This window comes from Ictalurus furcatus, chromosome 14, assembly GCF_023375685.1.
Source record: "Ictalurus furcatus strain D&B chromosome 14, Billie_1.0, whole genome shotgun sequence".
Taxonomy (NCBI): Eukaryota; Metazoa; Chordata; class Actinopteri; order Siluriformes; family Ictaluridae; genus Ictalurus; species Ictalurus furcatus.
In genome coordinates this window covers 26,065,523-26,091,980 of record NC_071268.1, presented here as the reverse complement: position 1 = coordinate 26,091,980, position 26,458 = coordinate 26,065,523, and the positions used below count along the sequence as shown (strand labels likewise).

The 26,458-nt window shown below is 42.2% G+C and overlaps 5 protein-coding genes across 7 annotated transcripts in view; all 5 read left to right on the top strand.

The window, feature by feature from the left end:
• The window catches only part of LOC128618381 (gastrula zinc finger protein XlCGF26.1-like), a 56,777-nt gene extending 54,847 nt beyond the window's left edge, over positions 1-1,930 (top strand). For both annotated transcript variants that reach the window (XM_053641953.1, XM_053641954.1), the window contains one exon: positions 73-1,930. In XM_053641953.1, the coding sequence (XP_053497928.1) occupies positions 73-1,916 (1,844 nt within the window). In that variant the 3' untranslated portion in view covers positions 1,917-1,930. The remainder of the gene's footprint in view (positions 1-72) is intronic.
• A 444-nt stretch (positions 1,931-2,374) lies between these two features.
• On the top strand, positions 2,375-7,558 carry LOC128618383 (zinc finger protein 883-like). Its single transcript, XM_053641961.1, has one exon. It carries the CDS (start codon positions 2,375-2,377, stop codon positions 3,737-3,739), a length of 1,365 nt encoding a protein of 454 aa, XP_053497936.1. The 3' UTR covers positions 3,740-7,558.
• A 2-nt stretch (positions 7,559-7,560) lies between these two features.
• On the top strand, positions 7,561-10,161 carry LOC128618388 (gastrula zinc finger protein XlCGF49.1-like). Its single transcript, XM_053641966.1, has one exon. The coding sequence runs from the start codon at positions 7,683-7,685 to the stop codon at positions 8,472-8,474; it is 792 nt and encodes a 263-aa protein (XP_053497941.1). The 5' UTR covers positions 7,561-7,682; the 3' UTR covers positions 8,475-10,161.
• A 319-nt stretch (positions 10,162-10,480) lies between these two features.
• Positions 10,481-11,596, top strand: LOC128617776 (zinc finger protein 135-like). The gene is made up of 2 exons (XM_053640924.1): positions 10,481-11,036; positions 11,154-11,596. Exons 1-2 carry the CDS (start codon positions 10,481-10,483, stop codon positions 11,594-11,596), a joined length of 999 nt encoding a protein of 332 aa, XP_053496899.1.
• A 6,039-nt stretch (positions 11,597-17,635) lies between these two features.
• lingo4a (leucine rich repeat and Ig domain containing 4a) lies at positions 17,636-25,923 on the top strand. Of its 2 annotated transcripts, none has more exons than XM_053642349.1 (2): positions 17,636-18,445; positions 23,287-25,923. In XM_053642349.1, the coding sequence occupies exon 2, from the start codon at positions 23,299-23,301 to the stop codon at positions 25,141-25,143; it is 1,845 nt and encodes a 614-aa protein (XP_053498324.1). In that variant the 5' UTR covers positions 17,636-18,445; positions 23,287-23,298; the 3' UTR covers positions 25,144-25,923. The 2 variants fall into 2 exon arrangements, with proteins under 2 accessions (XP_053498324.1, XP_053498323.1); XM_053642348.1 differs by lacking the exon at positions 17,636-18,445 and adding an exon at positions 18,620-18,932.
• The last annotated feature ends 535 nt before the right edge of the window (positions 25,924-26,458 follow it).

Genomic DNA, 26,458 nt, shown 5'->3' with positions numbered 1-26,458 from the left:
GCTCTAACAAATTTGGACTAGTTTGTTTCTTTTCTCAGTAAGTTTCTAATACTTTTCATTTTTATACCCCAGAAATGAATGATGCCCTGCTGCAAGTCTTCTCCTGCTCCCAGTGTCCAATTTCCTACACATCTCAGTTTTTCCTTGACAATCACATAAAGAGAAATCACCATGAAACACATATGCTGATGTTATTGAGAGAAAGTAAAAGTGATAATGTGATGCAGAGAGAAAGCACCAGTACACGGCAAACATCCATTGGTATGCTCCAAGCTAGTACCACTCATGGACAAATGCAAAAAGAAGAACATCACTGCTCAGTTTGTGGGAAGGTTTTTGCTTACCAGAGTCATCTCCACCAACACCAGCGCATTCACACTGGTGAGAAGCCATATCAGTGCTCACAGTGTGGAAAAAGGTTTAATCAAAAGAGTACTCTCCAAAGACACCAAGACACACACACGGGAGAGAAACCATATTATTGTTCACACTGTGGGAGGAGTTATACACGCCAGAGTACTCTCCAATCACACCAGCGCATTCACACAGGACAAAAACCATATCAGTGCTCGCAGTGCGGGAAAAGTTTCAGACAACAGAATCATCTCCGGCAACACCAGCGCATTCACACAGGCGAGAAACCGTATCACTGCTCGCTATGTGGGAAGAGTTTTACTTGCCAGAGTCATCTCCAAATACATCAGCGCATTCATACAGGAGAGAAACGGTACTACTGCCTACAGTGTGGGAAGAATTTCATTTGCCAGAGTCATCTCAGAACACACCAGCGCATTCACACGGGAGAGAAACCGTATCAGTGCTCACAGTGTGGGAAGAAGTTTTCTGTGAAATACGCTCTCGGCCAACACCGGCATGTTCACGCAGGAGAGAAGCCACATCGCTGCTCACAGTGTGGGAAGAGTTTTAATAAAGGGCGTGCTCTTGAACAGCATCAGCGCATTCACACAGGAGAGAAACCGTATCACTGCTCGCAGTGCAAGAAGAGTTTCGCTTGCCAGAGTCATCTCCAACAACACCAGCGCATTCACACAGGAGAGAAGCCGTATCACTGCTCACAGTGTGGGAAGAGTTTCACTTGCCAGAGTCATCTTCACCAACACCAGCGCGTTCACACTGGAGAGAAGCCGTATCACTGTTCACAGTGTGGGAAGAGTTTTACCTGCCAGAGTCATCTCCAACAACACCAGCGCGTTCACACAGGGGAGAAACCGTATCACTGCTCACAGTGTGGGAAGAGTTTTACCTGCCAGAGTCATCTCAGGACACACCGGCGCATTCATACAGGAGAAAAGCCGTATCGCTGTTTACACTGTGGTAAAAGTTTTACCGACCAGAGTAGTTGTCAACAACACCAGCGTATTCACACAGACGAAAAGCCGTATCAGTGCTTACATTGTGGAAAACATTTTACACAGCAGCGTCATCTCAAAGAGCACCAGCGCATTCACACGGGAGAGAGACCGTTTCACTGCTCTCACTGTGGCAAGAGTTTTAATAAAACGAGTGTCTTACAAAGGCACCAGCGAATTCACACTGGCGAAAAGCCATATCTCTGCTCACAGTGTGGAAAGGGATTTAACCAACAGAGTCATCTCCAAAGACACCGGCGCATTCACACGGGAGAGAAGCCGTATCACTGCTCACAGTGTGGGAAGAGGTTTAATCAACAGAGTGATCTTCAAAAACATCAACGCACTCATACAGGAGAGAAAACGTTTCAGTGTTCACAGTGCGGGAAGAGTTTTGCTTATAAGTGTAATCTCAAAACACACCAGCGCATTCACACAGGAGAGAAGCCGTACCACTGCGCACAGTGTGGACAGAGATATAATTATTTAAGTACATTTAAGAAACACAAGTGCACCAACGTAGCGCATTCAGCTTGTGCTACATGATGCGTCTACACTGTTAGCAACAGTGCCCAAGAGAAATGGGTTTTGCTCAGTAAGAAACAAATTTAAAGGGAACAGTGGTCCCATCGTGCGTGCATTCCAGCCTCATGCCTGGTGTTCCCGGAATAGGATCCAGAGCCGTCATGACACTAACGATCATAAAGTGGTCACTGAAGATGAATGAATGCATATTTATTCTGTAGGAAGTTAACCCTGTATTGATCGTGTGTATAAGCCTATTTTAAAAAAAAAATTTTTAATCTGTAGCCTAATGTTGAATACACTGTTTTTACTGGCAGAGGGCATTGTTCATTTGCTTTCCAAACAGAATTCTCAAAACATTTGATAAAAGTATTACTGATCTTAATAGCTATTATAATACTTTTCTAGAGCATCGAGGTAGTGGTAGAAATGAGTTGCATTGAGGGTTACTAATCCTTTTCATTTTTTATGCTTCAGAAATGAACCATGCCCTGCTGCAAGTCGTCTTCTGCTCCTGGTGTCGACTTTCCTACACATCTCAAATTTACCTTGACAATCATGTAAGGAGAAGCCACTATGAGGATCATGTGAGATCGGAGCCCAGAGGAAGCTCCAATAGTCGGCAAACGTGCTCTGATACTCTCCAAATGAACACCAGACGAAATCGGAAAGAAATATGTCGCTCCTCAAAATGTAGGAAGGGCTTTATGAATCTCCATAATCTTGGTAAGCACCAGTGTGTCCACACAAGAGAAAAGCCACTTCCCTGCTCACAATGTGGAAAGAGTTTTACTTACCAGTGTCATCTCCGACAACATCAGCGCGTTCACACAAAAGAGAAACCGTATTGCTGCCCACACTGTGGGAAGAGCTTTAATCAACATGGCAACCTTCAAAGACACCAGCGCATTCATACAGGAGAGAAGCCGTATCAGTGTTCACAGTGTGACCGGCGTTTCACTGATCAGGGCACTCTAATAAAACACCAACGTATTCACGGAGGGGATAAGCCGTATCATTGCTCAGAATGCGGAAAGCATTTTAGAGAACGGAGTAGTTACAGAAACCACCAACTTATTCACACGGACGAAAAGCCGTACCAGTGCTTACAGTGTGGAAAATATTTTCGACAACGGCGTCAACTCAAAGAGCACCAGCGCGTTCACACAGGAGAGAAACCATATCTCTGCTCACACTGTGGAAGTAGTTTCAATAAAAGCAGTACGCTACAACGACACCAGCGAATTCACACAGGAGAGAAGCCGTACGTCTGCTCACAGTGCGGGAAGAGCTTTATTCAACAAAGTGATCTCCAAAGACACCAGGGCATTCACACAGGAGAGCAGCTGTATTACTGCTCAGAGCGTGGTACGAGTTATTATCACCAGCGTATTGGCACAGGAGGGAAAACGTATCATTGCTCACAGTGTGGGAAAAAATTTACACGCCAGACTAATCTCAAAGAGCACGAACTCATTCACAAAGGAGAGAAGCAGTTTCACTGCTCTCATTGTCGGAAGAGTTTTAACACGAAAAGGTCTTTACGAAGACACCAGCGTATTCACACGGGCGAGAAGCCGTATCACTGCTCAGAATGTGGGAAGAGCTTTAATCAACTGGACGATCTTCAAAAACACCACCGCATTCATACAAGAGAAAAGACGCATCAGTGCTCGCTCTGCGGGAAGAGTTTTGCTTACCAGAGTAATCTCAAAACACACCAGCGCATTCACACAGGAGAGAAGCCGTATCACTGCTCGCAGTGTGGACAGAGATTCACTTATTTCAAGACGTTTAAAAAGCACAAGTGCACCAACGTTGAGCAGTCAGATTGTGCCACATGATCTTCGAATCTAGATAGAAGGTTATTGGTGCAGGCGGGCTGGTTTAATTGTTTCAGAAACTGCTGACCACTGAAACCCCTCGCATTTTAATGTACAACACTGTCTAGTTTGGGGGGGGGAATGGGAAGATGCCACCAGTTCTGTTTTTTGATCTTTAACTCTTGAATTTTGGCCCACTATACCCTTGGATCTTTGTTCTTGGCTGATAGGAGTGGAATCCAGTGTGATCTGTAGCCCATCTGCCTCATGGTTTGGGATGCTTTTCTTCTCACCATGGTTGTAAAGAGTGGTTATTCAGTCCCTTCAATACATCACAATTTTGCGATCGCAGAAATTAACGCAAAATCCGCAATATTCAGAGCAGCTTGCAATTTTTCAAAATTACCATGGATTTGGACAAAGACACGTCATGTGACGTCTTCACTGCTCATTTAGGCAAAGCCCTCTTCAATTCATGTGTGTCAAACATGAGTACAGCTAAAAGATCTCATGTACCAACAAACATTGTTGCGAAAGGTCGTGCAAAACAATTTCGTGTAATTGCAAATTTCGCCAATTATCGCAAAATCTAGCATTTTTTGCTGCAACAATCACAGAAAACCTCCCCAGAATCTTGTACAAACTTGTTATTTGACGTATTCTAGCCTTCTTGTCCACTCAAACCAGTTTGGACGTTCTCCTGTGATCTCTCTCATTGACGAGGCGTTTCTGCCTGCCTAACTGCCACAGACTCCTGGGGATAAAGTGGATTTGGAGGACCGGGTGCATTATGCAGTGCTGAGTTGAGTGTGCTGATGGCTTTGGGCTAGAAAATGTTCAGTAATGTGGATGTCCATTCTCTGATGGTCTGATAGCGCTTCCCAGATGGCAGCATGACAAAGCGGTGGTGGCAGGGTGTGCGGTATCTTTGATGCTAGAAGCTTTCCACAGTCAACGGGAACTGTAGGTATCCTCCAGGCCATGCAGCTGGGTTTCAGTGATTCTCTGGCCTATGATGATGACAAAGCCCTTTTTAGCCTTTAGAGCAGTTGCCATACCACAATGAAATCCCTTTGGTCAAGACATTGCCGATGGCACAGCAGTAAAATGTAGTCAAGTATCGGGTCGCAGAAAATTCTTGATGTCCAATTGGGGTTGTTTGGTTTGGGAACCCAAAAGATTTGGGAACCCCTGCTCTAGAGACTGTTGTGCATGAAAATCCCAGGAGATCAGCAGTTTCTTAAATACAAAATTCAGATTGTTTTTTGGTGTTTTCTAAAATGAGAGCACGATAATTTAGTGGTTAGCATGTTCGTCTCACACCTCCAGGGTTGGGGGTTCCATTCCCGCCACTGCCCTGTGTTTGCCGCGTATGCATGTTCTCCCTGTACTTCGGGGGTTCACTCCGGTTTCCTCCCCCAGTCCAAAGACATGCATTGTAGGCTGATTGGCGTGTACAAAGTGTCTGTAGTGTATGAATGGTGTGTGAATGTGTATGTAATTGTGCTCTGCAATGGATTGGCACCCTGTTCAGGATGAACCTCGCCTTGTACTCCCTGGGGTAGGCTCCAGGTTCCCCATGACCCTGTAGGATAAGCGGTATAGAAAATGGATGGATGGTTTCTAAAATACCCTTTCTCAAACCAGCCTGTCTGGCAACCATCAACCATGCCAGATCACATTTTCCCCCATTCTCATGTTTGATATGAACATCAACTGAAGCTCTTGACCTGTATCTGCATGATTTATGCATTATGTCGTTCCCACATGATTGGCTGATTGCATAAGTGCATGAATGAGCAGGTGTACAGGTTTTCCTAATTGAAGCGGCCAGTGAGCATATGTATATCTATAGTCTTTTATGTTCCTTGAATAAAGTTGGCTCCCTACTTTAAAATTACAAATACTCTCTCTTGGTTCTTCATTTCAATCCAACACTATATCTGCATATATCATGAAAAGCATTCATATATTTATTCTTCTCCAAGTGACTTAGCCACCAATCCTGGGGGGTATTCCAGTCTCACGCATGGTTACTGAACAATTGAATGTACTTTTATTCTGTAGGAAGTTATTCCTTCGTATATCTTTTATTTTCTATGGCCGAACGTTTCTTATTATTATTGTTATTTTTTTTGCTGCCAGCAGAGGGCATAGTTCATTTGCTTTTCAAGCAGTATTCTCAAAACAATTGGTTTTAGCAGATATAAAAATGATTAATAAGCTTATATAAACCGCAATTGTAATACCATCATGATCATGGTAAGAATATGAAATGCAGTTTCTAAAATAAGTTAATAGTTTGTTTCTCAGTGAGTTACTAATACTTTAAATTCTTTATGCTCCAGAAATGAATTGTGTCCTACTGCAACTTTTCTCCTGCACATCTCAGTTTTATCTTGACTGTCTCACAGGAAAATATGCAATTTGTTCAAACAGTGAGGAAACATGCTCTGGTACTCTTCACACTAACGCCAGTCATGGACAAAATCAGAAAGAAATCCATCACTGCTCAACATGGGAGAAGGATTATTATCGCCATAATCTCAGTTTTACTTAAAAGAGTCATTAACACATAATTGCGTCTGACTTTCTGCGTATTAATATGAACATGGTGTCATTACGGACAGCACCAGCACATTCACACACAAGAGAAGCCATGTCACTGCGCACAGTGTTGCAAAATTGTTATACACGAGTCTACTTAAAGATCATAATGGCGTGCACACTGGAGAGAATCCTTTTCACTACTCACATTTTCAGAGTAGTTTTTCATAAAGCATGTACTCTACAGAGACAATTGCGTCTTCACACAGGAGAGAAGACGTATCGCTGTTCACAGTTTGGGACGAGCTCTGATCAACAGAAAGATCTTTATAAACACCATTGCATTCACACAGGAGAGAAGATGCATCATTGCACACAGTGTGTGAAAGTCATTAAACAATGGTGACATCTTGAAAGACACCAACTCCTTCATACATGAGAGAAGCCATTTCACTGGTTACAATGGGGGAAGAACATTGGTTGCCAGCGTCATCTCAAAACACACCAGCGCCTTCACACAGGAGAGAAGCCACTTCATTGCTCACAATGTGAACAGAAACTCACTTTATTTCCAAACATTTAAGCGACACAGGTGCACCCCAACATAGAGCAATCAGCTTGTGCGACATGGTCTTCAAATCTATATTCATGGATTTTGGCGCCAGGCGGTCTGCTTTGAGTGTACCAACAGTGTACTGTTGATCTCATGGAAATTGCACGTACAATAGTCTATATAATTTGTTGAAGATTAAAAAAAAACAACAAAAAAAAACATAACCTGGGCTTTTATCAATCTTCAGCTGTCCAGTTTTGGTGAGCCCTGAAGTAGCCTCAGATTTCTGATTGGCTGATTGCATGAGCAGGTGTACAAGTTTTTCTATTAAAGTGGCTAGTTAGTGTATGCATATCTATAGGATTTTATGTTCCTTGAATAAAGTCCAGATCCATTGAGACCCTGATTAGTATAAAGTGGTTCGTGAGGATGGATGATTTGGATGTACGTTTAGTCTATAGGACGTTTCCATGTATTGACCTTGTGTTTAAGCCTATTGTTTATTTGCTATAGCAGCTTAATAATGTTATAATTTTTTTTTTTACCAGCAGAGGACAGTGTTTTAAATGCCGTATTCTCAAAACAATTGGTTTTTTATCAGATATAAGAAACCTATTAATGAATTTAACAGCAATTGTAATACTTTTATAGACCATCATGATCGTAGTAAAATTATGAGGTGCAGTTTCTAAAGTCATTTAAAGCAGTTTGTTTCTCAGTGAATTACTAATACTTTAAATTTTTTATGCTCCAGATACGAACGATTCCCTGCTGGAACTTTTCTCCTGCTCCTGGTGTCGACTTTCCTACACATCTCAAATTTACCTTTACAATCACATAAGGAGAAGCCACTCTGAGGAAAATATGAGATTGTTGAGCTCAAGAGAAATTAAAAACGACAATGTGATGCCCACAGGAAGCTCAAACAGTGAGCAAACATGCTCTGGTACTCCTCATACTAACACCACTCGGGGACAAATGCAGGAAGAAATCCATCACTGTTCAACATGTGGGAAAGATTTGACTAATCTGCATCATCTCAGTAAGCACCAGTGTGTCCCCACACGAGAAAAGACATGTCTCTGCTCACAGTGTGGAAAAAGTTTTACGTGCCAGCGTACTCTCCAAAAGCATCAGCGCGTTCACCACGGAGAGAAGCCGTATCACTGCTCGCAGTGTGGGAAGAGCTTTAATAACGGGAGTAATTACAGACAACACCAACGCGTTCACACCGGAGAGAAGCCGTATCGGTGCTCGGAGTGCGGGACTAGTTTTAATCAAAACAGTGCTCTACAAAGACACCTGCGTATTCATACAGGAGAGAAGCCGTATCAGTGCTCGCAGTGTGGAAAGAGCTTCAATCAACAGAGTAATCTTCAAGCACATCAGCGTATCCATACAGGAGAGAAGGCGCATCAGTGCTCACAGTGTGAGAAGAGCTTTAACGAGCAGAGGGATCTTCAAAGACACCTGCGTATTCACACCGGAGAGAAACCGTATCAGTGCTCACAGTGTGGGACGAGTTTTACTCAACAGAGTCAACTCCGAATACATCAGCGCATCCATACGGGAGAGAAGCCGTATTACTGCTCGCGGTGTGCACAGATATTTACTTACTTCAAGACGTTTAAGAAACACAAGTGCGTTCCTTTGTAATTCACAATCAGTTTCCACAGGGAGTCAGAAGGAACAAACTATATACGTATGAAGAGAAATGATAGAAGAAGGAAGAAGAGCAGTTTTGGCGGTAGATAAGCTTTTCATAGACGGACATCTCTAGCGAGATAAAAAAAAAAAAAACGTGACCCCGTAGTTATACTAAACTCTTTACTAGTCTCTCTCTCTCTCTCTCTCTCTCTCATACACACACGCGCATACACACACAGACAGACAGACACTATTAACTCAGACTATAGAATTTTATCTGCCTACTCAGTCATCCTTTATTTAAATAGCTATATCTATCTATCTCTTAGAATAAAAAGAGAGGAAGCAGAAGCTTATCTCAAATATTCTCAAAAAAAAAAGACAACTAGTCTTATCTATCAATCTGTCTAGCTACACATCTGGAGTTATCTTTATTTCTTTTCTCTCTTTTTTTTTTTTTGCTATTACTGTACAAATACCAACCTTTAATACTGGACATACGTCATCTATATATCAATCAATCAATCAATCACTTGGTTTTAACTAATCTACCTATACAAATAGCAACCTTCATTTATCTATCTATCTATCAATCAAAAAAAGCTTATTTCCGGTCTTCTCAGAGACATCTTGAAAGACATCAACTCCTTCATACATGAGAGAAGCCATTTCACTGGTTACAATGGGGGAAGAACATTGGTTGCCAGCGTCATCTCAAAACACACCAGCGCCTTCACACAGGAGGGAAGCCACTTCATTGCTCACAATGTGAATAGAGATTCACTTTATTTCCAAACATTTAAGCGACACAGGTGCACCCCAACATAGAGCAATCAGCTTGTGCGACACGGTCTTCAAATCTTTAGTCGTGGATTTTGGTGCCAGACGGTCTGCTTTGAGCGTACCAGAAACTGTTGATCTCATGGAAATTGTACTCATGTACAGTCTTTGTTGAAGATCAAAAAAACATAACCTGGGCTTTTATCACCCTTCAGCTGTCCAGTGTTAGTGAGCCCGTTTCTGAAGTAGCCTCAGGTTTCTGATCGACTGCTCAGAATGAGCAGGTGTACAAGTTTCTCTATTAAAGTGGCCAGTGAGTGTATGTATATCTATAGGATTTTATGTTCCATGAATAAAGTTGGCTCCCTACTTTAAAATGACATATTCTGTCTTTTGTTTATTGATTTCATTCGAGTACTATTACATATATCATGAAAAAGTATTCATATATTTATTCCACTCCAAGTGACTGGCCACCCATCCTGGGTGTATTCCAGCCTAATGTGCAGTCTTCCCAGAATAAAGTCCAGATCCATCGAGACCCTGATCAGTATAAAGTGGTTACTGAAGATGGATGATTGAATGTACGTTTATCCCGTAGGAAGTTATTTTTTTCTATGTATCGACCTTGTGTTTAAGCCTATTGTTTATTTACTATGGCAGCCTAATGTAGCCTAAATTTATTATTATTATTATTATTATTTGCCAGGAGAGGACATAATTCATTTGCTTTTAACGCTGTATTCTCAAAACAATTGTTTTTTTTATCAGGTATAAGAAATGTATTAATAAACTTAACAGCAATTGTAATACTTTTATAGACCGTCATGATCGTAATAAAAATACGAGGTGTAGTTTCTAACGTAATTTAAGGCAGTTTGTTTCTCAGTGAATTACTAATACTTTTCATTTTTTATGCTCCAGAAACGAACGATTCCCTGCTGGAACTTTTCTCCTGCTCCTGTTGTCGACTTACTTATACATCTCAAATTTACCTTTACAATCACATAAGGAGAAGCCACTCTGAGGAATATATGAGGTTGTTGAGATCAAGAGAAATTAAAAACGACAATGTGATGCCCACAGGAAGCTCAAACAGTGAGCAAACATGCTCTGGTACTCCTCACACTAACGCCACTCGGGGACAAATGCAGGAAGAAATCCATCACTGTTCAACATGTGGGAAAGATTTGACTAATCTGCATCATCTCAGTAAGCACCAGTGTGTCCACACAATGGAAGAGACATTTCCCTGCTCACAGTGTGGGAAGAGTTTTACGTACCCGAGTCATCTCCACCAGCATCAGCGTGTTCACACAGGAGAGAACTCGCATCGCTGCTCGCAGTGTGGGACGAGTTTTTTAAATCCGAGTTATCTCAAAGATCATACGCGCGTTCACACGGGAGAGAAGCCGTTTCACTGCAACCATTGTGGGAAGAGCTTTAATCAGCTGAGTCATCTCAAAACACATCAGCGTATCCATACAGGAGAGAAACCGTACCAGTGCTCACAGTGTGGGAAAACTTTCATCAACGTGAGTCGTCTTAAAGATCACACGCGCGTTCACACGGGAGACAAGCCGTATCGCTGCTCGGAGTGCGGGAAGGGTTTTAGAAAGCCGAGTAATCTCGAAGATCATAAGCGAGTCCACACGGGAGAGAAGCCGTTTCACTGCAACCAGTGTAGGAAGAGCTTTAATCAACTGAGTCATCTCAAAACACATCAGCGTATCCATACGGGAGAGAAACCGTACCAGTGCTCACAGTGTGGGAAGAGCTTTAATCAACAGAGTCATCTCAGAACACATCAGCGCATCCATACAGGAGAGAAGCCGTATCACTGCGTAGAGTGTGGGAAGAGCTTTAATCAACACGGCGATCTTTTGAAACATCAACGCGTTCATACAGGAGAGAAGCCGTTTCTCTGCACACAGTGTGGGAAGACATTTAATCAACAGGGTGAACTTCAAATACATCAGCGCGTTCATACAGGAGAGAAACCGTATAACTGCTCGCAGTGCGGGAAGCGATTTAATCAGCAGAGGAATCTTGAAAAACACCAGCGCATTCACACGGGAGAGAGGCTGTATTGGTGCTTACAGTGTGGGAAGAGCTTTAACGAAAAGAGAAATCTTGAAAGGCACCAACCCTTTCACACGCGAGAGAAGCCCTACGACTGCTTACAGTGCGGGAAGAGTTTTGCTTACCAGAGTAACCTGAAAACACACCAGCGCATTCACTCAGGAGAGAAGCCGTATCACTGCTCGCAGTGTGGACAGAGATTCACTTATATCAAGACGTTTAAGAAACACAAGTGCGCCGACGTGGAGAAGTCATCTTGTGCCACATGATTTTCAAATCCAGAAAAACGAGTACGTAATGTTCTTATTTCAGATTTTATTTGCATGTTTGCCTTGAGCAATAATACTGGGGTAAATAAACTTTAATATATCTATCATGTTTTATGTTGGTCAAATAAATTGGACTCCTTAATTAAACTTCTTTCTTGTTTTTTTTAAACATTTATTTTATAATGAGTCTTTATTGGTCACGTATACATAACAGCACAGTGAAATTCTTTTCTTCGCATACCCTAGCATGTTAGGACGTTGGGGTCAGAGCGCAGGCTCAGCCATGATACAGTGCCCCTGGAGCAGAGAAGGTTAAGGCTTGAGGTTGATCCTTGCTGAGACTTGAAGCCCCGACCTTCCGATCAGCAACCCAAAGCCTGGCGGTGCTGAGGCTTGAACCCCCGACCTTCCGATCAGTAACCCGGAACCTGGCAGTGCTGAGGCTTGAACCCCCGACTTTCCGATCAGTACCCAAGAGCCTGACAGTGCTGGGGCTTGAACCCCCGACCTTCCAATCAGTAACCCAGAACCTGGTAGTGCTGAGGCTTGAACCCCCTACCTTGCGATCAGTACCCCATAGCCTGGTAGTGCTGAGGCTTGAACCCCCTACCTTGCGATCAGTACCCCAGAGCCTGGAAGTGCTGGGGCTTGAACCCCCGACCTTCCGATCAGTAACGCAGAACCTGGCAGTGCTGAGGCTTGAACCCCCGACCTTCCGATCAATAACCCACAACCTGGCAATGCTGAGTCTTGAACCCCCCGACCTTCCGATCAGTACCTCAGAACCTGGCAGTGCTGAGGCTTGAACCCCTGACCTTGCGATCAGTACCTCAGAGCCTGGCAGTGCTGGGGCTTGAACCTCAGACCTTCTGATCAGTACTCCAGAGCCTTAACCGCCAAGCCACCACTGCCCCTCAATAGTTCTATTTCATATAAATGTATGCCATATAATTGATTGGCTTTTTTATATTGACCTTCTCAATAAGCCTGATTTTTAATAGCATAATAATTTTGTTTATTTATTAATATTTTGTTTTGCCAGCAGAGAGGAATGTTTCATTTGGATTCCACTGCCCACAGCTTTTCACGTAACATTCATAAAATGCAATAGATTTTTAGCAACTATAAAACATATCACTATACCTAACAAACAGCAATTGTAATATTTTTACCCAATATAAAGATCTTTTGAGCACACACACATTTTGAAGGGGGTGGTACAGTGGTGCAGTGGGTAGCATTGCTACCTCAAAGCTAGAGGGTCCCTTGTTCAACGCTGATCTCGGGTTATCTGATCTATGTGCAGAATTTCCGTGCATGTTTTACATTGTGGGTTTCCTCCGGGTTCTCCAGTTTCCTCTAAAAAAAAATGTTGGTAGGTGGATTAGCTATGCTAAGTTGCATATTGTGATGGACTGGTGTTCCATCCAGAGTGTGTTCTAGAAATCAGCTCCAATAGGTGTTTGCCAAAAACATCTAAAAAAACAAAAAAACAGTACAATTTTGGAACCGAATCATATAGACTGACGAGACAAAGAGAAGAGTCTGGAGAAGGGAAGGAACTGATCATTATCTAAAGCATACCACCTCATCTTATGGCTGCAAAAGGAACTGGTTCCCTTGTATATATTGATGATGTGACTGCTGACAAAAGCAGCAGGATTAATAAATAATCTGCTCAGATTCAGCCAGATGCTTCAAAACTCTTTGGATGGCGCTTCATGGTGCAGATGGGCAATGACCCAAAGCCTACTTTCAAAGACTTTTTTAAGGCAAAGAAGTGAAATCTGTGATGACCAAGTCAATCACCTGACCTGAAGCCAGTTGAGCTGCATTTCATTTGCTGAAGGCAAAACTGAAGGTAAAACGCCCCAAGAACAAGCAGGAAGTGAAGACAGCTGCAGTAAAGGCCCGGCAGATCTGTTTTATCTGTTTAAGTCCTGGCAGATTGGTGTTTTATCAGCAGACATCTGTTGATAAAACATCAATCTTGCTCGTGCAATATTGCTTAATTATACAAATGAATAATTTTCTCTCTCCAAAATTTGGCATCTCTTTTATCCATCAGTACATCTAATCTACATGAATTATCATGCGCAACACTAATTACAATAAAAAAGTGATCTGAAAAGGAAACTGCAACATACTCCAGGTTGAGAGAAAGCTTGGTTGTACTACAGCAGAAGTACCACCTACACACACACACACACACACATGCACACACACACGCTGAGTAGCATGACACACACTGATAACAGATGGAGAGAAGCTGAGTCAGCGATCAGAGATAAAAAGAATGGTGGACATTCACTTATAGACTACTGTTTATTAGCACTGCTGAAGAAATCTCCACAATCTTGTGTAAAACTCAATTTACATTAAGAAATGTAGGGCAATCTTCCATGGCTTAAATGAACCTCCATACAGTATGTGTAAAAATGAAAGAGTGCAGTGTTAAGAACACAGAAAATTCTCTGATTAGTGTTCAATGTTTACTGTTTGGATATTTGCCATTATGGTCTTTACTGACCGGGGTTCGATTCCCGCCGGGGCCATGTGTGTGCGGAGTTTGCATGTTCTCCCCGTGCTGCGGGGGTTTCCTCCGGGTACTCCGGTTTCCTCCCCCAGTCCAAAGACATGCATGGTAGGCTGATTGGCGTGTCTAAAGTGTCTGTAGTGTATGAATGGGTGTGTGAATGTGTATGTGATTGTGCCCTGCGATGGACTGGCACCCTGTCCAGGATGTACCCCGCCTTGTGCCTGATGCTCCCTGGGATTGGCTCCAGGTTCCCCCACGACCCTGAAGAAGGAGTAAGCGGTAGAAGATGGATGGATGGATGGATGGATGGGCTTTATTGAAATATGTTATCAGTACCAACACCTGTAGAAACCTCAAGCTAAAGATCATGTTTTAAATAAACTTTACTACACAAAATAAATGTGAATGCTTTAATAAAGTACTCATTTATTTTGTTTTTTCTAGAAATGCAGCATATTTCACAGGACCATATGTCCTTGTATTTTATTGTATGCACACACACACACACACACACAAACACACACACTGGGCCTCATGTATCTAACTTTTTATGTAACATATACTTCGTAAACTGTATGAATTATTGGCTATTAAACTGATTCAGACCAGCGTTTGCCATCCACAGAAGGATGGCCTGGTCAAGCACTTTAATCAGACGCTTAAAAATATGATTTGTAAGTTCATACACGATGGGATAAGTGGCATGAATGCCTATTATTTGAAGTATGAGAAGTTCCACAAGCAGCAGCATATCCACGGGGTTCTCCCTATTTGAATTACTATATGTGAACAAGCCTCACGGCATCTTAGACATCGTCTGAGAAAATTGCGAGGAGGGACTCAGAGTAAAAGAGTGAAATTCAGTACATTCTTGACCTGAGAGCAAAACTCCATACATTGAAATATACTGGGAAAAATCTTTGCACGGTATAATCACCTACTGTACATCTTCAGATAAACACTATAACAGTCCGACCTTATATTCAAAGAAAAATGATATTGTATGTTGAAATGCAACACTGTGTAGTGTGCAGTTTATTTCTTCTAGTAGATGTCCTTTATAGCAAACAGATCCATTCTCACATTGATTATGCTGACCAAAAAGCTTCTTCAGTTTTTGAGCAAGGCCACTTGTGCTTCCAGCTCCAGCCTCATCATGCTAATGCAAAAGCCCTCGTCCTTCTCAAGTCGCAGAAGATCTGCCAAAGCTTCTCTGATATATGTTCTTGCTCTGACATCAGTCCCCATTCTGGCCATGATACTGGCTCTTCTCCTGACTCACACACTGACCCTGGCCCTCATCCTGGCCCTAGTGTTGTCTCAGACACTGACCATGGGCCTATTCCCAACTCAAACATGGACCCTGGTCCTCATCCTGGCCCTATTCCGGACTCAAACATGGACCCTGGTCCTCATCCCCTCCCTATTCCCGACTCAAACGTAGATCCTGGTCCTCATCCTGGTCCTATTCCCAACTCAAACATGGACCCTGGTCCTCATCCTGACCCTATTCCCAACTCAAACATGGACCCTGGTCCTCATACTGGCCCTATTCCGGACTCAAAAATGGACCCTGGTCCTCATCCTGGCCCTTTTCCTGACTCAAATGTAGATCCTGGTCCTCATCCTGGCCCTATTCCTGACTCAAACATGGACCCTGGTCCTCATCCTGGTCCTATTCCTGACTCAAACATGGACCCTGGTCCACATCCTGGCCCTATTCCTGACTCAAACGTAGATCCTGGTCCTCATCCTGGCCCTATTCCTGATTCAAACGTGGACCCTTGTCCTCATCCTGGTCCTATTCCGGACTCAAACATGGACCCTGGTGCTCATCCTGGCCCTATTCCCGACTCAAACGTGGACCCTGGTCCTCATCCTGGCTCTATTCCGGACTCAAACGTGGACCCTGGTCCTCATCCTGGCCCTATTCCTGACTCAAACATGGACCCTGGTCCTCATCCTGGCCCTATTAAGGACTCAAACATAGACCCTGGTCCTCATCCTGGCCTTATTCCTGACTCAAACATGGACCCTGGTCCTCATCTTGGCCCTATTCCCGACTCAAACATAGACCCTGGTCCTCATCCTGGCCCTTGCCCAGATATACTTTGTGCACAGTGTTATTATTGCACACTGTTTTTTACATTTATCAGTATGTATACCTTTTCATTGTCAAATAAAAAAAACATTTAATATCCTCTTTTAACTGAAGCCAAGTATACATTTGAAGTAATGTATAATAATATTGATGATAATAACAACAACAACAATAATAATAATAATAAATCTGATGCATTTCATTGGTAGATTAAGATTAGATTTAGATTTAGAAAATGTACTGTCAAGGAATACCAATGTATTTATGTTTTTTTTAAAAAAAAAAAAGCATTACAATTATTACAACATGACAATGTTATGTTATGACCTCAAGATTTGATTACATTTTGACAAAATTATTACATTATGAACATTTTATTCCAATAATAATGTAATACTTATTACATTATGTGCAGTTATTACATTATGCTTTGTTATTACATAATAAGACCACCTCTCGCAGTGCCAAATCACAGAGGTTGCCAAGAGCCAAGTGGAATTTTCCGATGCGTTCTTGCCTCTACCAGGTCGCACTAATCTCTTAGAACACCACACTGAGAAGCCCATGCAGCCACCCCTACTGTTTGCAGGAGGAGCCCAAGGTCATGCTCGATATGGATGTAATCAAGGAGTCCCACAGTGACCGCTCCAGTCCTTTGGTCCTGGTTCCCAAGGCAGATGGGTCGGTCCGGTTCTGTATGGACTTTGTTAAAGTCAAATAACATGTATCCAGTGCCATACCTTGAAGAACTGTTCGATCAGTTCTGCTCAATTCACTTTTATTTGACACACTGGCATAAAGTTGGCTTGACCTCGGGTGATCGAGATTCGCAAATTAAGGGACCGTCTCTAAAGTTACTTACGACATTGGTATACATTTTTCTAACTTCAATAGCATTTGAAGGGAATGACTTACAGTCACAAAACCAACTGTAAAGTGTTCATCTAGGTGTCAGGTATAACGCACACAGCTATAACGTATGAGCCCATTTGCTAGTGAAATACATGCCAAAGTTTACACATGATTTCATAGTTAATTTTATTAAATCTCTAAATTCTAAAAGGTGTGCATTATAGCTGACACATTCATGAATACTATACAGTACGGTTTTATGAGTGTAAGTCATTCCCTTCAAATGCTATTGAAGTTAGAAAAGTATATACCAATGTCGTATGTAACTTTATAGACGGTCCCTTAATTTCAACGTCAGGCCAACTTTATGACAGTGTTTGGACACTGGATTTGACTAAGGGATTTTTGGCAGATACTCTTGACTCCACTGACTTGGACTTTCGGGTTTTTCATAGCCCCAACCACATTCCAACGTCTCATCTACAGAATCCTCTATCCACACATTATGTTCAGCGAAGTCTGATAAAAAGAAAGAGGAATTGTTTTTACACCAGAATCGAAGTTGTAGATGTGAGCTATGAGTTACGGTCTTACACTTGGTTTGAGTTATGGTCCTACACTTGAATTTTCTGTCCCTACAGGCCTACCGTTTTCATTTTTTAGCTTCACTTCTCTGATATTAGTGGGATAATTCACGTGCACTAGCATGTTTTTGCGCGTTCCCGAATCGTAATTACGTTTCCATCTGGCGCGTAAGTGTGGGGGTGTGTGCACGCGCGCCCGCATGTGTGTGTGTGTGTGTGTGTGTGAGTGTGAGATCTAAATCCGCAGATTTGGCAGGTTCATATACACTGCGTATAAATTCCGAGCTGAAGTAATGGCCGGATTCCACAGCCCTGTTTATTAGGAAGCAAACAAACAAATAAATAGCTACATGTAGAAAAATGCCACGCACGCGCACGGTCCCAGCACGGACCTTTGTTTATTTTATTTTATTTTATTTTATTTTTATTTTTTTGATCACTCGAGACTGTGCCCTGTAAACGCAGGTAGCCTATAAATGGAACTGTATGTCTTTGTTTGCAAAGACAAACAAACAAAAAGGCAATTAGTCTATTATTACTCGGTGGGATGAGCGCGCGCTAAGGTGTCCAAACTCCGGTGCAGGATCATTTGTGCAGGATCATTCACGGTGGATCAAAAGTTTTCCAGGGACCTTTAATCCCCTCCAACGCGCGTGTGTCTGTGCGTTACAGACGCGTAGTGAGAGTAAAAAAAAATCCCAAGAGGACACGAACCACGAAGGTCGTCTGAGTTTTTGCGCGAGCGGTTTAAGGAAGTCGATGCTCACTCTCCGGTAAGTTGCCTTAACTCATTACGGTTACATTGGGGATATTTTCTTCACCTGGTCTGGCCAATCACGTACTGTTGTTAGTTTCCATGCAAATTATAACTTTATTAAAATGGTTCTCAAAGTCATAGGATTTACCCCCTACCCCTCACCCCAAGTGCAGCAGTTTGCATCCAGGGTTTTCAGTAAACTTCACCCCATTCTATTATGAGTAAGGTTTAGGTAGGCTTTACTTAATTCAATTACACACAAGATTTGATTAAACTTTACTTGTTGTAGAATGGGGATAAATAAATAATAATTAAAAAAAAGTGGGTGCAAAGTGTGGCCTGAATTAATCTGGGTACATGATATATTCTTCTGTAAGAGCTTTATCCTGGTCAAGGTTAGTGTTGATCCAGAACCTGTACTGGGAACACTGGGTGCAAGACAGAAATACACCCTGGATAGAGTGCCGGTCCATCACATGGCATCCTGTGTGGTTAAACTGAAGGTAAAATGATGTTTCTTTTATATAGGAATAAAGAAGATTATGAGTCCAGTCTAATTTATTTGCCTTTTTATGTATGTATGCTGGAGAGTGTATTTCACTGTGCTTTATGTTTTATTACTGACTGTGAATACTATACACACGAATGTGATCTGTACTCTAGAGTTGGCCATCACTGTACATGCGTAGACAGACTCACCGGCCTACTATTATTTACAAAATTCTACTAAGATTTGTTTACTCCTATTTTTCCCCAGTATCTTTCAAATACAAATGGTCAGCATGGGCTGTGCTCTAAAAACAGGTTTCAGTTGGCGGTACATGTCAGGACAGAACTAGGCCACTGTTTTCTGGGTTAAACAATCAATCACAGAATTTAATACAGAATTTGTAGTCGATTGTTATTGGCACCCTTCAAGAATATTAGCAAAAAATATTGTATAAAAAAAAATTACACACTATGATTTCCACTCAACCAACGTTTTAATAAGGTTCTCTCAAAATGATAGACACTGCTAAAACAGTATTTTAAATCAATTCAAACAAATCAACATTTGCAATTCTGTTTCCAAAACCTAATATTTATGTATACATACATACATACACACACACACACACACACACACACACACACACACATATATATATATATATATATATATATATATATATATATATATATATATATATATATTTCTGGCAGTAAATTCAGAAATGACTCTGATGCTCATATTCATAAGTTGCTCGTAAGCTCATAAGTTCCTGGTTACACACTTGCACTTTTTGACTATATAGTACACAGTTATAGAAGAGTAATGATTTATAATCGCACTATCCGTTGTTACCCAGATGAGGACGGGTTCCCTTTTGAGTCTGGTTTCTCTCAAGGTTTCTTCCTCATGTCGTCTCAGGGAGTTTTTCCTTCTCTCCATCAGCTCAGGCTTGCTCATTAGGGATAAATTGATCAATTTAAAATTCATATCCAGAATTTATATATATCTGTGAAGCTGCTTTGTGACAATGTCCACTGTTAAAAGCGCTATATAAAATTTTATTGTACAGAATTGAACAATCAGTGCCAGATATTTAACTAATATTTTTGTTTAGAAATTTAAGACATTAATTCTGTTATCTGATAGTAAAGCATACCTCACAGTTAGTGTGGAACTGAATCCTTTAGGTGAAGGGCAAAGGGCCCTGTTGTTGTTGCTGTTATTATTATTATTATTATTATTATTATTGTTGCTGTTGTTATTAATACATTTTTCTTCATGTAATATCACACACCATATGGTTCTATCATTGTTGGGACATTTTCTTAAACAAACAATTTGCTCAGTTACTGTTTTCTGCATGCAAGTATTAATTATTCACATTCACGCACACACACACACACACACACACACACACACACACACACACACACACACACACACAAACCAGTGCTGTCATGCTGGCCAAAGTCTGGCATTTCTATGTATTAGATAACTGCCAAGCTGCCAATATGCAGTTACGCAAAAGTAACTGCTGGAGTCCCGGGCTCTCACACAGAGATCCTCACCTGATCCCAGTCCTACACCTGCTACTCTTGACACACACACCCCTAAGGGGTTCAGGTGCTGGTGTAAACAAGAAAATGACATTTTATGTAGGCCTGTTATTCACTATAGTGTAAATAATTCCCAAAATATATATTTTTCTTTACTTAACATATGCTTCAACTACAGCACCACAATGTCCTACTTTAAAATCTTTTAAATGAGATTATATATTTGAATCCAATAACATTTAATGACAATCTCATTCAAACAACAATATTTAACATTGAAATGGCACACGTTAGTGTCATGAACGGCGAGTTGAGATGGATCCAACTGCAGTAAAAGATGTTATTTAAAGAGGCAGGCAGACAAATCCAAAACGAGGGCAAAAAGTAAAAAACGGGAACCAGGTAGAGGTCAGCGATCAGTGAACAACAATGTAAGGGGATATCCAAAACCTCAGAAAAACAAGAGACAGAACAAGATGAAGAACCAAGGCAGCGAGCACAGAAACAAAAGGCTTCGCAAAGGCAGACAGCAAAACACTGAATATTACTTCGTGCCGGACAAAGACACACAAGAGTATAAATATACCAAACTAATCAAGGATAAACTGAAAACAGGTGACAATAATCACGACATATTAGGGAGACAATCAATGACAATATGGGGTGGAGACAAGACATTAATCAAAACAAAAACACGTGGCAATGTAAACAAACATTTAAGAGAAGGAAGTGTGCACCATAGTGCTATGGGCTGTTTATGCACACTGAGGGGGAAATCTCTGACAGACCCCCCCCCTTTAACCACTCCCCCTGTCAGTCCAGGCAAAACTCAAGGTCCCAAAGCAGGCATTGTCCGACATATTGACTTATCCCAGAGAAGCTGGGGAGCAGATGGGGGTATACTGGTGGGAAGCAGGCAGTGGGGTGGCAACCTTCTCACTGGGATCTGGTTACAAAGCTGGGACGAACTCGTGTGGGTCAGGTGGTGGGGATGGAAGAGGCTTACCAGGGTCAGGTGGCAGAACTGGGACAGGCTTGCCAGGGTCTGATGGAGGGACTGTGACAGGCTCACCAGGGTCAGGTGGCAGGAATATGATAGGCTCACAGAGCTCAGGTGGTGGGTCTGGGACATTGGCCTTAGGCGAGAGCAGGGCGTGGGAGGCCACCTTGTCGGCCTCAGGCATGAGCAGGACTTGAGAGGCTGCATTGTCAGCCTGAAGCAGGGGTGTGATTTGGGAGGCCACATTGTCGGCCATTGGCATGAGCAGGTCGTGGAAGGCCACGCCATTGGCCTCTGACAGAAGCTAAACTTAAGATTCTGTGGCATCGGCCTCTGGCAGAAGCTGGACTTGGGAGGCTGCAGCATCAGCCTCTGGAGGGAGCTCTGTGGTGGAGGACACCACGTCGACATCTGGCTAGAACTTGGCAGGGGAGGTCGCCCTGTCAGCTTCCGAAGGGAGCTCTGCAGGGGAGGCTGCACTGTTGGCCTCTGTCTAGAGCTTGGCTGTGGAGGCCACCCTGTAGGCCTCTGTCTGAAGCTTAGCTGAAGAGGCTGCCCTGTCGGCCTCAAGGTGGAGCTCTGCTGGATACTTTGCTTCCTCTTTGTCTCCAGCTTTCCTCGCCTTGTAGTAGCTGGTGTATGGCTGAGTGGATTTGGCAGACAGACTGGCTGCCCCCCAAAATTTTCAAGGTCTGGGTTTAACTCACCACTCACATACACCATTTTCAAGAGGCCTATGGACTTGGTGATGCTTCCAAGGTCCATGGTTCCCGTGGCGACCAGGAGCTACAGTCACTGGTGGGTTTGGCCAGTGAGTCTGGACAAGAACCTCAACCAATGCTTCTCTTCAGGCTTGGGGTCCACCAGGCTCTCAAAATATACTTGGCATTGCAGCAGGTAGCTTTCTGAATAAACTTCAAAGTTGTTGAACAGTTCCGGGGGATATAGAGGAGTCCATTGAGGGAAATGCACTGAGTCGAACACTGGCATGGTGATCCTGGTGTAATGCCTCTCTCGCCTTCCTGCTGCATCCATGTTAGAGGTGAAGTAATCGGTCATGAATGGTGAGTTGAGGTGGATACAATTGCAGTAAAAGGCATTATTTAAAGTGGCAGGCAGGAAAATCCAAAATGTGGGTCAAAGTCAAAAACGGTAAACAGGCAGAGGTCAGGCGTTCAGCGAACAGCAATGTAAGGAGATATCCAAAAACACACAAAAACAAGAATCAGAATGAGATCAAGAACCAAAGCAACGAGCATGGAAAGAAAAGGCTTGGCAAATTCAGGTGGCAAAACATTGAACATTACTTTGTGCTGGACGAAGACACCCAAGGGTTTAAATATACCAAATTAATCAAGGGTAAACTGAAAACAGATGAGAATAATCATGACACATTAGGGAGACAACCAATGACAAGAAAAGGGTGGAGACAAGACATAAATAAAAAAACAACACGTTGCAATGTAAACAAACGCTTAACAACAAGGAAATATGCGCTGCTTATACAAACAGAGTGTTTCTGCATGCAACATTCTGTGTAAGTTTCTGTGAATGGCACTGCCACAAGAAAAAAATCCACTGAAATCCCAGCTTCCCAGTGAGGGTTAAGGGTCTTGCTCAGTGGCCAAAAAGTGGCAGCACACCTAGTCTAACAAACCTTATAGTCACAGTTTTATATAAGTAGCATTCTCTTTAATCAATTGTAGAACAATTGAAGGACAGTAAAGGATAAATTGTGGCAATTGTGATAATTTTAGAAAAACAAGTTCCCCACAATAATCACTTTCCACTCTCCTCTGTTGTTGTAGGTGGAACTCCAGATGTTTGGGGAAGCTGCTGATTGGTGGAAGGTGTATTGGTGGGTGGCACAACTGTGCATAGTAGGAGTATCAGTAGAAGGAACCCCACCTTGGCCATGCCCTCACAATTGTGAGTGCTTACATGAGCCTCTCAAGGTCAACTGCTCCTCATGTCACTTAAATTCTGTACCGGAAGGTATCCATAAAAACACACAAAGCCTCAGTCTGGCCAATAATCTCCTGAAGACACTTGGAAAACATCAGTTCTCTGACCTGAAACAGCTTCAGGAACTGGATTTGAGTGAAAACATGCTGACAGTGATTGAAGTGCAAGCATTCTCTGGCCTGCAAAACCTTCTCATTCTAAGGATTTCCCAAAATCGTCTTAAGATCATTTTGGTTGGCGTGTTCTCTGGACTTCAGCGTCTCCGTCTGCTGGACATTAGCAAGAATGAAATCCTTGTCTTTCTCAATGACATGTTTTATGAGATGCCATCACTACAGAAGTTGGAAGTGAATGACAATGATCTTGTATTCATCTCAAACCGTGCCTTCAGTGGCCTACTATATCTTCAGGAACTTAACCTGGATGGCTATAACCTTACCTCATTCCCAATCGAGGCACTGTCACAGCTTCCCAGGCTGGTGCGGCTGCGTTTCTGTCACACTGGTCTCACAGTGCTACCCAACAATTCATTTAGGCATCTGACTCAGCTCAGGGCGCTGACAGTGTCCCACTGGCACAGACTGGATACACTGTTACCTAATAGCTTGACTGGACTTAACCTCACCTCTCTGACACTCAGCTACTGCAATATGAGCTCTGTGCCATATGATTCTTTGCGCCATCTGGTCTATCTGCTCTACTTGGACCTGTCCTACAACCCTATTACCTCCATCCAGCCACATCTGCTCAGAGACCTTCTACGGCTGCGAGAGTTCCATTTGGTTGGTGGGAATTTGCAGAGGATAGAACCAGGTGCTTTCAGTGGCCTTGTTCATGTTCAGCTATTCAATGTATCATTAAATCAACTGTCAACACTAGAAGAGACTGTGTTTCAATCAACAGGGACACTTCAGGTACTTCGGCTGGATGGGAACCCACTTGCTTGTGACTGCAGACTATTTTGGGTTCTGCAACGTCATATGCATATAAAGGTTAATGAGCAGCCACCCAGCTGTTCATCACCTGTACAGGTGCATGGTAGAACATTCCAGGAGTTCACTGATTCTGAGCTTCCAGTGTTGTTTATTTGTAGACCGGCACGTATTCTAAACCACAAGCCACAGGAGGTGCATGTGGACGAGGGCCAAACAGTCCTGTTCCTTTGCCAAGTGGATGGAGACCCTTCCCCCTCTGTTATCTGGGTTAGTCCTCAGCGGGCGGTTCTGCCCACCACAGGTCGGATCCGTGTGCTGTCCAATGGAACCCTTGAGGTGCGTTATGTACAAGTACAAGACAGTGGCATCTACTACTGCTTTGCATCCAATGTGGCAGGGAATGACAGTATTTCTGTCAGTCTGTGGGTGAGAAGTTTTGTCACGTCCTCATCTCATAACCGCTCTGCCCACTTCTTTCTTGATGGGTGGAGTTTTACATCCGCCCATCCACCAGTAAATGGCTCATACGATTCTCATCCATTTCCATTTGACTTGAAGACACTACTGGTTGCAGTAACAATGGGCTTCCTGTCATTCCTGAGCTCTGTGGCTGCTTGCTTTATATTCATGTTCTTCTGGAGTCAGAGCAAAGGGCAAATCAAACACACAGCCACAATTGACTTTGTACCTCACAGTACAGGAGCAGGATCTGGGGGAGGACGGACCAGAATGGAGACTGGCAGGTTTAACATGAAGCTCATCTGATGCCTGAAGCTAGAAGAAAACTGCCTGATGAAGTATGTAGGAGATGAAAAAAACTTTATATGGTCTTCAGATGTTGTTCTGGACCAGTATTGATTGTAAAAAAAAGTTAGTATACTCAAAGTTTCACTGGAAAATGTATTAGCTAATGCTGTCAGGTGATGGCCCATATGTGTGAGGATTTGGTGAGGTGCATGGACTTATGATAACTATAGTAATGATGCTGATTTCCAAGGAAGCATGAGCAAAAAATATCAAATGCATAAAGTTATTCTACAATTGTACTAAGTTGTTCTGAAATGCATGTGGCTTTGTTAGTGTTTAATGTTCTGAAAATGACAGCAATGCCAGAAAAAAAGATTAATCACAGAAAGCAGAGTGTATTATGGGTAAAATTAGACAATTCATGAACTGCTTTTCAACTCATGCATGAACATATGTGATTATTCAATATGGACTATCTATATCATAACTTCATAAGTCCAAGCTGTTGATGTCATTCTATATTATACACAGCATGAGAGGGTGTGAGGAAATATTAGATTTATTTATTTATTTATAATTAAGTGTGGTATAACAAATTAGCTGAATAAGTATGAATATACAAACATGCATGTATGGTATTATAGTAAATTCTAGGATTATTTCCCCCTTTTGTTTATGAATTGCTTATATCTACTGCTACAATATGGAAGACACCAGATTGTATTATTACATGCATTTAATATACTGTATGTTAAACAAAATAAATAAAATGTAGCTCCAGAATAATGTAGCTATGCAGATGATAGAACGCTATGATTATGTTATGGTCGTAAGTTGTCTGTCCAGCACTGTAAACTGCACGAAAAACGACTTTCATAGACAGTGTGCTATTCACGTTAATAAATGAAAAAGCTGCATTTTGTTTTTGCACTCTAAAGTTAAGGATCTCCCTACTACAATAATTTTTTTCAAGCATCCTGTATGAGCAATTTTAATCAATCATTTTGTAGTTTTGTTTTTCTTAAAATTTTAGTTTGCTTATTTTATTTTTATTAACAGTATTGATCTAGTATTTATGACTCATATACATATCTACATTTATTGTTATGTTATAGATTATATTCTGTTGATTTTTAGCTAAAAAATTAATTTGTAATAAGTTTTGTTCCAATGTTTATTTTAATATTATGTAAAGAAAGGTGGCGCTACAGACTATGCCCAAAGACTACGTGATTTTTCCCTCCGCCCCATAAGTCCATAATGTCTGAAAATTATTTTTCAGCAATTATTTCTCAAGGGGGACAAAAAAGTCATTGGGACCCATAATGCCCGC